Consider the following 14,292-nt stretch of genomic DNA (forward strand, 5'->3'; position numbering starts at 1 on the left):
CCTCCAGCTGTCTGATAAATGGAACTATGTTGTTTGGAAGAACTCAAAAGGCAACTTGCTTTTTTCAAGATCACTTTTAGCTAGGGTTAGGTCTGTTTTCTAACACATAATTAGAGAAAATAAAAATGAGGAAAAGTTCTCTGTAGGTTTCATGAAACATTCTATTTGTATATTGTTCTATTCAATATTTAACATTATAGCATTTCAAAAGCCCATCATTATATAGAATCATATCTTGTAGAAACAACTATTTTTCTGGTTCTTTGGGTATCAATAATCCATTATTCCACTCCCAGACAAAACTTATATCCCTTTCAGTTTTCTACTCACTGTTGCACTCAAATACGTCCCTGGTGATATAATGAGTAGATACAGGAACAATTTGCTTAAAGGCTAGAGTTCTTGTCTTTTAAAAAGTGGAGGCAACAAATATGGAACTGAAAAAGAGAAGATTGGAATGACAGTGAAGAACATGCTATGAGAACACAGTTGCTTTCAATATCCATGATATGTCTTGCTACTGAGGCAACTGCAAATGGATATGAGACATTAAGTAATGCTGACAATATAAGAAGCATATATTACCCAATGGTACTCTTGCAGCACTTGCATCAGGATTAATCCAGAATGATAGCCACGAAAGCACAACTATTAGCAGTGTAGGAGCATAGACACCCATCATGTAAAAGCCGACTTGTCTTCTCAGAGTGAAGATAACTTCTACACATGTGTAATAGCCTTTGGAGAAAACAACAACACAAAGCTCTAAATGCTTTAGCAAGTTAAATCACTTGGGTTTACTGATGCATGTCACTTTAACTAACTTTTCACTTTAATTTACTTGAAGCTTTAACCAATTCTGAGCCTATCCTAATTAAGCTTATTTTTCGAAAAAAAGTACTGGCAGCCCAAACTCCAGCTAACTCGCATTTAACTGAAAGTGTGAATAACAGTGTGACCTCAGTTATCAGGCTTGTATACTATACAAGTAAGAACAACAGAAAGTCATTCAACTTACCCTTTTGATATGCCAGTGGATGCTTTGGTTCTAAGGTAAAAGGTTGATGCCTAATTGGCTAGACATACTTTGACAGAAATGAGTGCACTGCAATATAATGTTTTGCATTTTGCACAGCAACCAAAGGCTTCCCAGCTAGTAAATTTTCCAGGGAGAAAAAAAGAACACTTATACTACCTTAACACTAAATTAAAAGAGGAGAAAGGATGATGGTAGCAAGGCGTGAGTGAGTGAAATATTTTGACTCTCCAACAACAATCAAAAACAAACAGAAGGAATGAAACACAGCAGTGCCATAATTGAACCAATATTTATTAAAATGTTTTCTGAAAAAAAAAATGCCAATACAAAATATGTAACTGGGGTTTTTCTCAACCCACTACAAATAATTGCAGATGATCCTTATGCAGTAGATGTTTATGCATTGTGCATGCGTGTGTCTTCCCACTATTCACTCCAACAATTGTCTGAAATTAAAAATATACAAAATGGTAGCTAGTTGTGGATGACAAAGATATGGTAATGTATCAGCTATGTCTTGGCTTGGCTTGGGGTCTCACAAGCATCCTGCCATCAAAAGAAGAAGGGGGTGGATGAAAAGGGAAAAAGTGGGGGAAGGGTGAAAGGGGGAAGGACGAAAGGGCAATAAAGCTTTGTGTGTGTATGTGATAGGAAATAGGGAAGGGATGGATGATAGGTGATAAGGACCAGGGCAGCCGGACCCTAGCAGATTCCCCCAACCCCCAAATATCTCAGACTTTCCAGAAACCTTGGCGATCTTTGGTTGGCTGCAAATGGACTGGTCACGGATGGGCTGGAGACAAACCTACATCTATTTTTGCATCTAGCAAGTATAGTACATTTCAGAGTCAGCTTGACTTTATTGCAACCAACATCCTTAATAAAAGAACCCTTTGCTTTAACCAAATGAGCTGAAGGCTTTTCTTTCCTAAGGGATTGGATTGGGGCAGGTCTGACATTAAGTCAGCTCTGCAATTGTGGTCAACCCAAAGTGGAAACTGCCTCTACTGCGGGGACTGTGCAAACAATGTTGGCTCAAGAGAGCGACCAGGAAGAGATCAAGGGGGAAGTATCCTTGAAACCTCCTCCTGGAGGGCTAGATATATCCGGATGGCTGGGAGAGGATGACCCACCAAGACCCTGATGGTCCCTTGGAGTTGGGAAAAAGGAAGAATGGGAAGAGAATTCACATTCACCCATGGGGGCCGTGGCAGCTGGAGCGAAAGGACTGGATGTTGCAGCAAGCCATAAAGTTCCTGAGGAGGCCTTTTGATAGTCTCAAAGCTCGAGAAGTCCTAGCCATGGTGGCACATCCTACTGACCAGCCAACTCCAGCCATGGCAAGCAAGGGGGCAACTACTCCACAGCAGCAGCAGCAAGCCCCTTAGCAACTACAATCATCTCAGCACCTGGCCAGCAAGGTAGAGAGGACGCTAGGCACCAGCCCTGGAAATAAAGTTCAACAGAGACCCAAGCAATTGGGGTTCTTCCTGGCACATTTGGGCATACATGCAAAATATGGTCCAGAGATAGCCACTGAAGAGCTAAGGTGTGGTGCATGACCATGGCGTTAGAGGGGGCCGCAGTTGAATGAATGGTCATCATCCTCCACAACAATGATGCCCCGGAGCTGAAAAACTTTGACCGCTTCATGGTTGCACTTTAAAAGCACTTTGAAGACCCTCTAGAGACGATCACAAATCTAGAGATTGAATAAAGACCATCAGCCAAGGATGCAGAAGGGGGAAGAGTACATCCAAGAGTTTCTCGACCTGGCCTGCCGACTGACCAGAAGACATACTGATCAGATGTTTCTGAGTTCGGCTAAATGATGAGGTCTACAGCACCTGCATTTCCAATGGCTACCCCCCTACATGGCTGGTATGTTCTAGCAGAGGAAGGGCTGGTATGTTCCAGCAGAGGAAGTGGAAAAGGACCTGGCTTAATCTAAACACCAGCCGAGCTGTGGATGATGAAGATGCCCCCCTGAAAAGAAAGAGGCCCCAAAACTGGTGTCACGTGAGCACAGCCCATCCTGACGATCCACTGGCTACTTCAGATGTGGGAAGGAGGGACACCGAGCTGCTGATTGCCGAGCTGCCCTCCCCTCTCTTTTTCCTTTTGAAGGACTAACATCTCTGTCAAAAGGGGAAGAATATCAGCTGTGCCTGGCTCGGCTTGGGGGCTCACAGGCATCCTGCCATCAAAAGAAGAAGGGGGGCAAGATGAAAGGGGGAAGGATGAAAGGGCAATAAAGCTTTGTGTGTGATAGGAAATAGGGAGGGGGGATGAGAGGTGATAAGGACCAGAGTAGCCAGATCCTGTTTGTACCAGCATCCCATGGCCAGGCATCCTGAGAAATATGCAGATTACTCCCACACATCTTAAGACTTTCGAAACATTTTGGCGATCTCTGGTTGGCTGGAAGCAGACTGGTCATGGGAGCAGGGATGGTCTGGGCTGGGGCAAACCTACATCTATTTTTGCATCTAGCAACTGGCTTGACTTTATTACAACCAACATCCTTAGTAAAAGAACAATTTGCTTTAACCAAAGTCTTTTTTTTCATAAGGGATCAGACTAGAGCAGGTCTGACATAAGGAAAAAATAAGGACACTACACTATGTTGTGGTCCCCCGGCGGCCTGTAGAACTGACAGCAGATTCAGACAGTGAGAGGTTGAGGAGGAACATGGGCCAGTCCTGGAGTCTGGGGAAGGCTCGGACGAGGGCTCTGCGTCAGAGGCAGAGAAAGGGCCATCTGGGAGTTATGTGCTGTCTACAGAGTCGGACCTCAGCAAGGCAGAGGAACTGGGGGAGCCTGTTCCCAGTGCGCAGAGCTGCCAGAAGGCAAGAACAGTTAAAACAAAAGGGACGACTTGGGAGTAGGGCTTGGAGATGATTGGCCCCTCCCATAAGACTTAAAAGAGGAGCAAAGGCACGTGGGCCTTTGCAGGAAGAAACGTTGTTAATTCTGTTCAGTTTAAAGTCTGAAGCTCTGTTTGATTCCGTGTGGCTTTGCCAATGAGGTCTTTGGCAGCGTGTCAAGGAAGATAAAGGAGGGTGATTATCAGCCTTATCCCAAAGGACTCTTTACAACTATTTGGGATTCATCTGTGAATGAACAAAATTCACAGCTGTTGCAATAAAAGAGGTTTTTGGGAGTACTCGTGTGTTTTGCTGAATCAGGAAGCCTAGGTCAGAACACACTATTGTTATGATGAATTCAATTGCTGAAAAATTTAACTCCTATTTCACATGAAGCTGTTGAGTAGCTTCTTGTACTAAATTGTTGAGGCTGTAAGGTAGAAGTCTAGAGATTCTAGACCTTCTTTCCTAGGAGTGATCTAAGTCTGCCTACTCTGATCCTGCTTCCTGCTTTGCAGTAGCGGTTCAGTAGTTATAGATGCCCCTGCCCTAGTTTTCATTTGTCTATCCATAGCACTTAATAAAATTATTATTAAAAATGCACTGTTGCTAATAAAACTAAATGGACATATCCATTCTATTACCAGGAATTAAATTAGACTCAAATATATTTTATATTTTATACATTTTAAATTATCAGTGTATTCTTTGGATCTCTGGCTTTGCAACATTAAATTTGCTTTATGCTAAAATATATAGTTGTTAAATATACAATTAAACAAAGTGAGCTAACAGTTGAAAGATCTTAGCAAACAATAATTTTATACATCCATATGCTATTGTTTTTTTAAAAGAATTATAAGATAAATAAAGCATCTATCTTTTATGTTTACAAAGAATTGATTTTACTTCCATTATGTGCTCTTATAAATCTTTATAGCCAAAATATTTTTCCATTAAATATTAAGCATTTCTTCATTTTGCTTCTCTGTCCTAGAGCAGGGCTGTCAAACTCATGTTGCCACGGCAGCGTCAAGTGATGTATTGGCACTTTTTTTTCCCCTTTGCTAAACTGGGTGGAGGTGTGACCAGCACGTGATGCATCCGGCCTGCGGGCCGGGAGTTTGACAGCCCTGCCCTAGAGACTAAAGCCATTAACTGAATTATTATGATTAATAAATTGATGAGATATTGTTGTGACTGTGAATCAGCATATTTCTGTTACAAACATATCTCTCCATATTGACTAGGATGGTAATTTGTATGTCTCATGAATCTGGAATGGTATTAATTATTAAGACCTATTAGTACAGAACACAACAAAACGTTATATATAACTATCTAGCATTTTTTTTTTACTTAAAACAGATATTATAAATCAGATTTCCTGAATCAAGCTTTCCTGCAAAAGCAACATTAAACAAAATCAGTTCATTCACTTAATAATATCTTTCTTTCTGGAAGGAAGGATAAATGAATAAATCATCACTGATTTAATGATTGGACAAATAAACTGATTAAAATATATACCGGTCCCTTTGTAGTATTTGGTACAGTTGCCATATTCAATATCTTCTTTTTTAATATCAAACTGGGGCAAAGCAATTTTCTCCAATTGAACAGGATCGCCAGATTGCCAGATAAATCGTAAATCATCAGTAGTGTAACCAACTGTATATTTTGGACAGAAAAAAAAGATGATGATGTTAACGTGCTTTAAAAGTAATAAATGCAATAATTATAAACAAACATGCTTTTCTTTTACCATGTCTAAGAATCTGGCAGGTTAATTATTACAAAGTGTTTATTATACTGAACATATCTCATTGGTACTGAAGTGCACTTTACAGATTTTCATTGTTTCCATATACACTTCTAGAAAGTTCTGAGTGTTAACTTAAAGAACCTGGAAGTAGATTATCTGAAGCAGTAAAAGTTTTCGGTCCACATGCCAAAGTAATAAATTTCTAATTTTAAAGGTGTTTCTGAACTTTCCTTTATATATTATTTCTCTATTGGACATATTTTCTCCACTATGGCATACTAGTTTTGAATGTTTCTGTCACAACTTGGACTGAAATTCACATGGGTTGGTGTGGTGTCACAAATAGATCTTTTTCTTACACGTTTCCCTGCCAGCACCATGCCAATCAGATAACTGCATTTGTGTCTTGGATATAGTAGAATTATGGCTGCCCATCCACACTTTCCAAATTAAGCTTAGTAGATTTTCTACTGATATTGAACACTTTGACTGAGGTAAATTCAAGAAAGAAAGAAGAAAAAGAAGTGATGACTGAAAACCAGAAATAGCAAACGATTCTTCAGTTATGGCTTTGATAAACTTGAGTTTGGGACAAATGACTAAGGAATATGTGAAGTTGGCAGGCTCAGCTACCTCCCCTAAGGAAATATCTAATTATGATAGCCTTTGATACTAATTTGCATCTTCCTCAAGTTATCCATTAAATATTATTGTTGATTATAAACATTTTATTTAGTATGTTTTAAAATTTTGTTCTAAGTATCTGCATCTGCATTTTCTTGTTATTTAGCCATTTCCAGGCAATTTTTTTATTTAAGTGTATTCAATGTTTCAGTGTTTAAAAGGAAAATGTATATTCCAAGGAAATAATAGTGTCTATGAAAAATTCTAGATTTTCAAGATTCAACCATTCAAGATTGCTAAAATATATCATATGCCCTGTGTAACATTACTGCTATTATATGAAGGTTTTTATTCAAAGATAAATCAAACAAACCAAAAACAGAATTTAATGTAGTTTTACACCCAGATCTATCTATACAATAGTGCAGGCTCACTAAATACTGTATTTTGTTTGTGTGTATATCTATTTAAACGCATACACATGCACATACAAAAAACAAATATCAAACTTCAACAGGAATATTTCATGGCAGTAATTGGGATATTCTGCTAAAATTTACTAGAAGTTATACTAGTCAAAGAGATTTTTTTAACTTGGTTAACAAGCACATATAAGTGTATACATATTTTGTATACATTATACAGTATGTATATATAGAGTACACAAGATATGGATAGCAGGGGTCCCAAATCCCCAGGTCGCAGACCAGTATTGGTCCGTAGCCTGTTAGGAAGCAGCCTGGGCAAGCGGCAAGTGAGTGAGTGAAGCTTCATCATGCACAGGATCTAGGTTGCATGCGAAACCATCCAATGGTGGGTTCGCCCCAGATCAGGCAAACTGGTAGCGGCAGCGGGAGGCTCTGCACACCCACCTGGACGTCTCCGCGCATGCACAGAAGCTTCTGCACATGCGCAGAAATGCCGTGCGTGCATCCGAGAGCAAATCGGTAGCAACCAAAATTGAAACCCACTACTGAAACCATCCCCTAAATAAATAAATAAATAAATAATCAGGGTAATCTTGGGGAATAGGTGGTAAATAAAGCTGCAGATCGATCTAAGATTGCAAGTTAACGCTGAGTGGTCGTAATAGACCGTTTAGATGGTGGATTGATTGGACTATGTGATGGACATATGGGTGCAGGGGAAGGAACTTCTTTTGGGTGGGGGAAACCGGAAGCTTTCAGATTCAGGTTTTTCCAGATGTGCCAATATGACATCTCTAATAAAGTGGAACTTTGAGGAACTTCTAGCCTCAGAGTCTTCTTTCATTGGGGGTGTTACTTGGAACCCTGACACTATCATTCGATCAGCACCACTGTAACTTCAATCCCTGAACAAATGTTGTAGGGCAAGAATTATCTATACATAAATATGGAAAGTAACAGAAGTAGAATCAGTAAAGGCTCTAACCAAATATGAAGAATGTCATAGCAGACAACATAATGGTAAAAGTTAATCTACAATACATACTAATACCAAAGAACATACTATGAAAATTATTGCATAATATTCTTAATTTAACACACTGACAAATGCTTACGATCATGGAAAAGGAGATGCTACTTGTTCAAGCTTAGAAAGAGCCAAAGAATATGAAACATTACTGCTAATACAGTACACATATATAGTATGACATACAAAGAATACCAAAGGGAAGTGAATATTTTATCATTGATTATAGAAAGGCATTTGATTATGTTGATCATGTCAAGCTTTGGAATGTGCTTAGAAAAAATGGGAATGTCATTGTGCTGTCAACACTGAAGTAAGTTAAGGAATATGCCACAAACTAGTATTTTATACAGTAGCCATGAAAGCCTTCAGATACCATGATGTGCCTGTATTTAAGACAGAATTGTACAGGCAATAGTTTCCCTGTGATACATTTTGAAAGTGAAGGTTGGGTTTTAAAGAAGCAGAATAGAAACAGGATTTGATACTTTTATGTATTCCTGAGAATATATGGCTAGCCAAGGAAACAAAGGTATGATCAAATGAATCAACCCAGAATTCTCCTTCAAGGCATAAGTTATCATATTTCAGACCTATTGCACAAATATTTACTCTCTAGAGAATTCTATAATTCTGGGAAGGATGGAAGGAAAAAGAAGAGGCACCAAGGTGGAATCAAGTCAATTACAGGACTGGTGAGTGCACCATTGGAAGATCTGAAGGTCTATTATTGTACTGAATATGCATATTTAAATATTAAGCATAAGAGATAGATGATAGATAGATAGATAGATAGATAGATAGATAGATAGATAGATAGATAGATAGATAGATGTAAAATATGTAAAATGTAATTTACATACAGCTCTCCAACTGCATTTTGCAACGCTGTGTATCCATAGGAAACAAAGTTAAATCCAATGGGCACGACAGAGTAACAGATAATCTGGAAATATAAAGTGAAATTTGAAAGCAATTCAAATGCGCTACAAGTTAGAAAGACAAAATTTAAAATTTAAATACATATACTGTATATAAGCATAAGAAGTCATATTTAATATCCACACTTGCACTCCTTTTCTTATTTGGATTTTTGTTTTTTTCTAATTCTTTGATCTGTTTTATTAAATACATAAGCACATAACAGAAAAATACTTCTCTAGGAAATAAGCAGTTACACTATGTACATACATTAAATGTACATGTGCTTAAGCTAGCAATTATATTGCATTTCATTTTGATTTTATGGCAAGAGGCATGATGCTTATTCGGTTTTTTGAATAATCACTCTATTTTTGACTAATCATTTTTTGAACTAGCACTCTAACTTGAGTTCCAATAAAGCAGTCCAATTTCCTGATTGTATAGCACCTTGTTTACTTATGATAACATTACTTAAACAAAAATTCTATAGTTATGGAGTTTCCTCACAACTATTCATAAGAAGTAGAATATATAAAGTACCTCATGCTGACTAGGACATCTCCATCACGGAATATAAATAGGAGAATATTTTCTTGAGTGACATCATGGAAGTTAGCATTCTTTTCATTTGCAAAGAAAAGATCAGGCTTCCACAGACATTTAAACATGGTAGGATCCACTGTTAGTGAGTCAGATCCTTTCCAGTCACTGGGCAATTTAAGCCGAGGATCATTCCATTTCTGTCTTAAGAAGATGTTCACTCTGTAATCCTGTTTGAAATATATTAAGCATATTAACAGTTACATTTATTGAATTAATATCTTAACATCTAAAGCAGATAATCAGTATATTCAGTTGACAGAAATGTTAGCAAAACTTGCGAAGCTTAAATTAAGAAACTATTTTCATAATTCGTATATGGATTCACCTCATGGTGAGATAGATAGTAAGCAAATTTAAGAAATAATAATAATCAATAGTATATGTCTATTTCATTCATTGTCAGTCAGTCATTCAAAAGATTTGTATAGCTAAATTTTATGCCCCATCACTCTTTTAGATTCAGCCTCACACTGCCCCAGTGCTTGCAAGAAATAATGTAGTTAATGCATTTCTAAAGCCATGTTTGAATTTTAAGCATAGTTTGCAGGGAATCCATTTGAAATCAAACAAATAAATGGACAAGATTAGGATAAAAGATGAATGTCATTTAATACATAAATATCCGTTATACTGTTCCTGTCCCTATACTGTATCATTTAACATATAGAGTAGATATCCATTATACTGTTCTTATATTGCAACATAATTCAAAACTTAGAAAAGAAGAGAATATAAGCCGAAGGAACTAAGATGTAAAGTAAGACAATGTTAAAGAAAATGTACTGGGATATCTGGACAGAGAAAATGATGGACTAACAAATCTTCATGTGAGGGGATGATGCTGAAGCAAAGACTGGAAGCCAAGTGGGATTCTCGACCACTGGAGCTTCAGACAAGAAATCATGAAATTACACACATGTGTGCTTAAGCAAGCAGAGCCTTGTGAGAAAATCAGCAACAGGGATCCTGCAGGTGACTTGCAGGTAGAGTGCTGGGAGCTGCAGAAGAAATAATCAAGCTCATAGACTCTAGTGGAGCCTGCTTAAAGGCCACTGGGTTTGGATAGTGCACTTTCTATTGCACATTAGAACCAAGATTTAAAGTTACAGAGCACATTAAGCCATGTGGTGAGTGCATTTCAACCCATGGGCAAATTTAAAGTAAAAACTAAGGAAATAATTAAATTGATTTTTTTAAAAAGTACAAGCAAAACCTTATCAAGTTTGGACTAAGAAAGTTTAAAGCATGACTGTTAAAATTGGAACATTATTTATTTTAAAGTAATTATGGATTAACTAATTAATATACCTCCACTGGAAAGAAGATTGTTTAAATTTGCTGTAGAAGACAATCGGATGACTTTGCTAAATGAAGAATAAGGGAAATGGAAACTGCAACAGACCGTGTGACTATAAAAATTATGATACACAATGAACCCTCTTTTACTTTTTATGTCCATTTACTGGATTATAAATTAAACAAAGAATAATGGCCACTACCAGAAAAAAGAGCAAAATTACAGAAAACAGAAGAGGATCATTTACAGGGAATTAACAGAAAAAGTTATTATGCCAGAGATTTTACAAAGGAGGTCTGAACAATTGGGGAAGAATGTCGCAGCATCAATAACTGCAGCAGTGACTGAATCAGTTAAAAGAGATCTGCTACAGTTGATAACAAAGCTACATTTCTCATGGGATTTATAGAAAAACCTATAGAATCATCCTATGAAAATTATGTTTCTTGGGAAACTGGATCCTGGAAAAAATAATCAAGAAACAGATCTGTGAACAACTAGAAGCAAATAAAGTTATAATTAGTAGCCAGCATGGGCTTGTTAAAAACAGATTGTGTCAAACCAAACTCATTTCATTCTTTGATAAAGTCACTAAATTAGTAGATCAGTGAAATGCTGTGCACATAGTATACTTAGATTTCAGTAAGGCATTCGACAAAGTAGACCACAACCTACTTCTTGGTAAGCTAGAAAAAAGTGGAATAGACAACATCACCACCAGATGGATTTGTAGCTGGCTGACAAACCATACTCTGTGAATAGTCTTTAATTGTATTACATCCACATGGAGAGAAGTAAGTAGTGGGGTACCATAAGGCTTTGTCTCAGCCCCAGTACTCTTCAATATCCTCATAAATGACTTAGATGAGAGAATAGAATGGGAACTCATCAAATTTGCAGATCACACTAAACTAGCAGAAATAGCCAACAGCCCAGAAGACAAGCTCAGGATCCAAAAAGATCTTGACATACTTGAACAATGGGCCCTATCCAACAAAATAAATTTTAATGTGGAGAAAAGATTAGATTAGGCAAAATCTGACTCAAAAACAGTAACTGAGAGGAACGTTGGAGTCTTACTAGATGATCACTTAAACATGAGCAGCCAAAAAAGCTAATACAATCCTGGGTTGTATAAACAGAGGAATAGAATCAAGATCATGTAAAGTATTAGTACTGCTTTATAAAACCCTAGTAAGACCACACCTGGAATACTGCAACCAATTTTGGTCACCATACTACAAAAAAGATGTTGAGCCTTTGGAAAAAGTTCAGAGAAGAGCAACTAAGATGATCAAAGGCCTGGAGAATACAGAATTGAAACAGAATTACAGAAAGAACCGCAAAAAAGGACCTTAAAAAAGTCAAATGGAATTAATAAAACATAAGTTAAATCTAATGGAAAAAGAAGAATTAGCACAAAAAATTAAAAGAGCAAAACATTTTTTTTTTCAAAAATGCTAATAAACCAGGAAGATGGCTAGCATATAAATTGAAAAAGGAGAAAGAGAAGAAATGGATACATAGTTTGCTAGCTGAAAAGGGAACTCTTCACTATCAAAATGAAACTAAAAAGAAAATAAGTCAGGATTTCTATGAAAAACTATATGATCAAGAGAATGTGTCAGAAGAAAAAATAAAGCAATACTCGGAAAAAGCTAAACTACCTAAGTGCTTGAAACAGTGAAGGCTATGTTAAATGAAAAGATAATGATGATAGAATTAACAGAGGCGAGTAAGAGACAAAAGAATAAAAAAAAACCAACAGGACCAGGTGGGTTACCGGCAGAAATTTATAAATATTTACAAGACACTTTAAGTTTGTCAATGTTGGAGGTTTACAATGAAGTATTGTTAGAAGACAAGATTGGATGGAAGCAAATATCACTTTAATACTGAAAGAAGACTCAGACTTAAAACAGATAAAAAATTATAGGCCAATATCATTATTAAATGTAGACTATAAAATATATGCTTCAATAAAAAGATTCTTGAATGAATTTATACACCCAGACCAGAATGGATTTTTACCTAAAAGACAAATTAGAAATAATATGAGAATTATCTTGGAGTACGTTGGAGTACTATGAAGTACATTCTGAAAAACAAATGGTGTCGATTTTTTTAGATGCACAGAAAGCATTAAACAATGTAAATTGGCAATTTATTGTATTACGATTAAAATATATGGACTTTGGTGAAAAATTTACTAATATGGTTAAGGTAATATATTCTAAACAATCTGCAAAGGTGATGGTTAATGGGGACATGACAGAGAACTTTAATATAAGGAAAGGCACAAGATAAGGATGTCCTTTGTCCCCTCTACTATTTATATTAACATTGGAAGTGTTAAACAGAAATATTGGACAAGACTCAGAAATAAAAGGTATGGAAATAAAAAAAATAAAAATACAAATTACAGGCATTTGTAGATGACTTGGTATTTATTCTAGAATAACCACAAGAAACTGGACCCAAATTAATAAAAAATAAATAAATAGAAGAGTATGGTGAAGTTACAAGATTGAATTTAAACAAAGAGAAAATTAAGATACTAGTAAAAAAATGTTACAGATAAACAAAAGAAAAAAAAGAATTGATGAAGAAGACAGATATTCAGATAGTTAAGAAAGTAAAATACTTAGGAATTCAGTTAACAGCAAGATGTGCAACTATCAAAGAAGATAATTATATCAAGCTGTTGCAACAAATTAAACTAGATCTGGAGAAATGGAAAAAACTTGCAATTATCGATGATAGGAAGAATAGCTACAATAAAATGAATATCTTGCTGAGATTATTATTTTTGTTCCAAACAATTCCGATAAAGTTGGAAATAAATACTTTTGGCAAAGAAAAAGAGCAAGAATAAGATTGAAAATGCCACAAGACTCTAAAAACAAAGGGGGGGCTGGGCTGCCAGATTGGAAGTTATACTACCAGGCCTCAACACTTATATGGGCATGGACATGATCTTCAACTGGAGTAGCATGCCTTTCTATGGTATGGAAAAAACAAAATGCATAGATACTTCCAAAAACATTATCTTAGAAATGCTTTGCTGTTAGTATGGGGAAAAATCAAAGAGAAATAATAACTAAACATAAATGGCTAACTTAGGGCAGGGGTGTCAAATACGCGGCCCATGGGCCGGATTGGCCAGAGTTGGCCCGTGGGCCGCCCCAGAAATAGCAAGGGACCAGCCCCCGCAGCCCCGGTCCTGGCCACACCCAACCAGTTGGCTGCGATGACCAGGCCACACACCCCAGCCCCTGAAGGGCAAACAAAACTGCAACGCGGCCTGTGACGAGATCGAGTTTGACACCCCTGATATACTGAAATTTTCCAAAGGAGATTTCAAAATGAAATCAAGAGAGAATTTAATATCAGAAAGATATATATAACATTGGTTGTTGCAAATTCATTAAATATCTCAGTTACTTCACTTTAGATATTCTTGATAAAAATAAATGTTTTTTATGTTACGAATAAAACATAAAAATATTTTGGTGAAAATTCAACTACTGATTAAAATTTTAAAGCCCTAATTCTCATGTTCTTTTCTAATGATATAGAAAAGGCGAATGGGTCAGGCCAAAGACAAGGGGCAGAGGGGCAGAGGCCGAATGGCCTGGGAGAATGGCCGGTAGAGTGCCATTGTGGAGGAGGAAAGCTGGCTGTAAATGGGCTGACATGGGAGACTGGAGGTGAAGGA

At 36.9% G+C, this 14,292-nt stretch overlaps 1 protein-coding gene across 1 annotated transcript in view; it reads right to left on the bottom strand.

The window, feature by feature from the left end:
- The window catches only part of GLRB (glycine receptor beta), a 49,819-nt gene that overhangs the window by 19,420 nt on the left and 16,107 nt on the right, over positions 1–14,292 (bottom strand). Inside the window, exons 5-8 of the mRNA XM_070948555.1 lie at positions 9,215–9,444; positions 8,614–8,696; positions 5,437–5,577; positions 586–738 (exon numbers count right to left, since the gene is read on the bottom strand). Coding sequence (XP_070804656.1) covers positions 586–738; positions 5,437–5,577; positions 8,614–8,696; positions 9,215–9,444 — 607 coding nt within the window. The remainder of the gene's footprint in view (positions 1–585; positions 739–5,436; positions 5,578–8,613; positions 8,697–9,214; positions 9,445–14,292) is intronic.

This window comes from Pituophis catenifer, unplaced genomic scaffold (assembly GCF_029215685.1).
Source record: "Pituophis catenifer annectens isolate HBS135680 unplaced genomic scaffold, rPitCat1.0.hap2 SCAF_8, whole genome shotgun sequence".
In the NCBI taxonomy this organism is placed as follows: Eukaryota; Metazoa; Chordata; class Lepidosauria; order Squamata; family Colubridae; genus Pituophis; species Pituophis catenifer.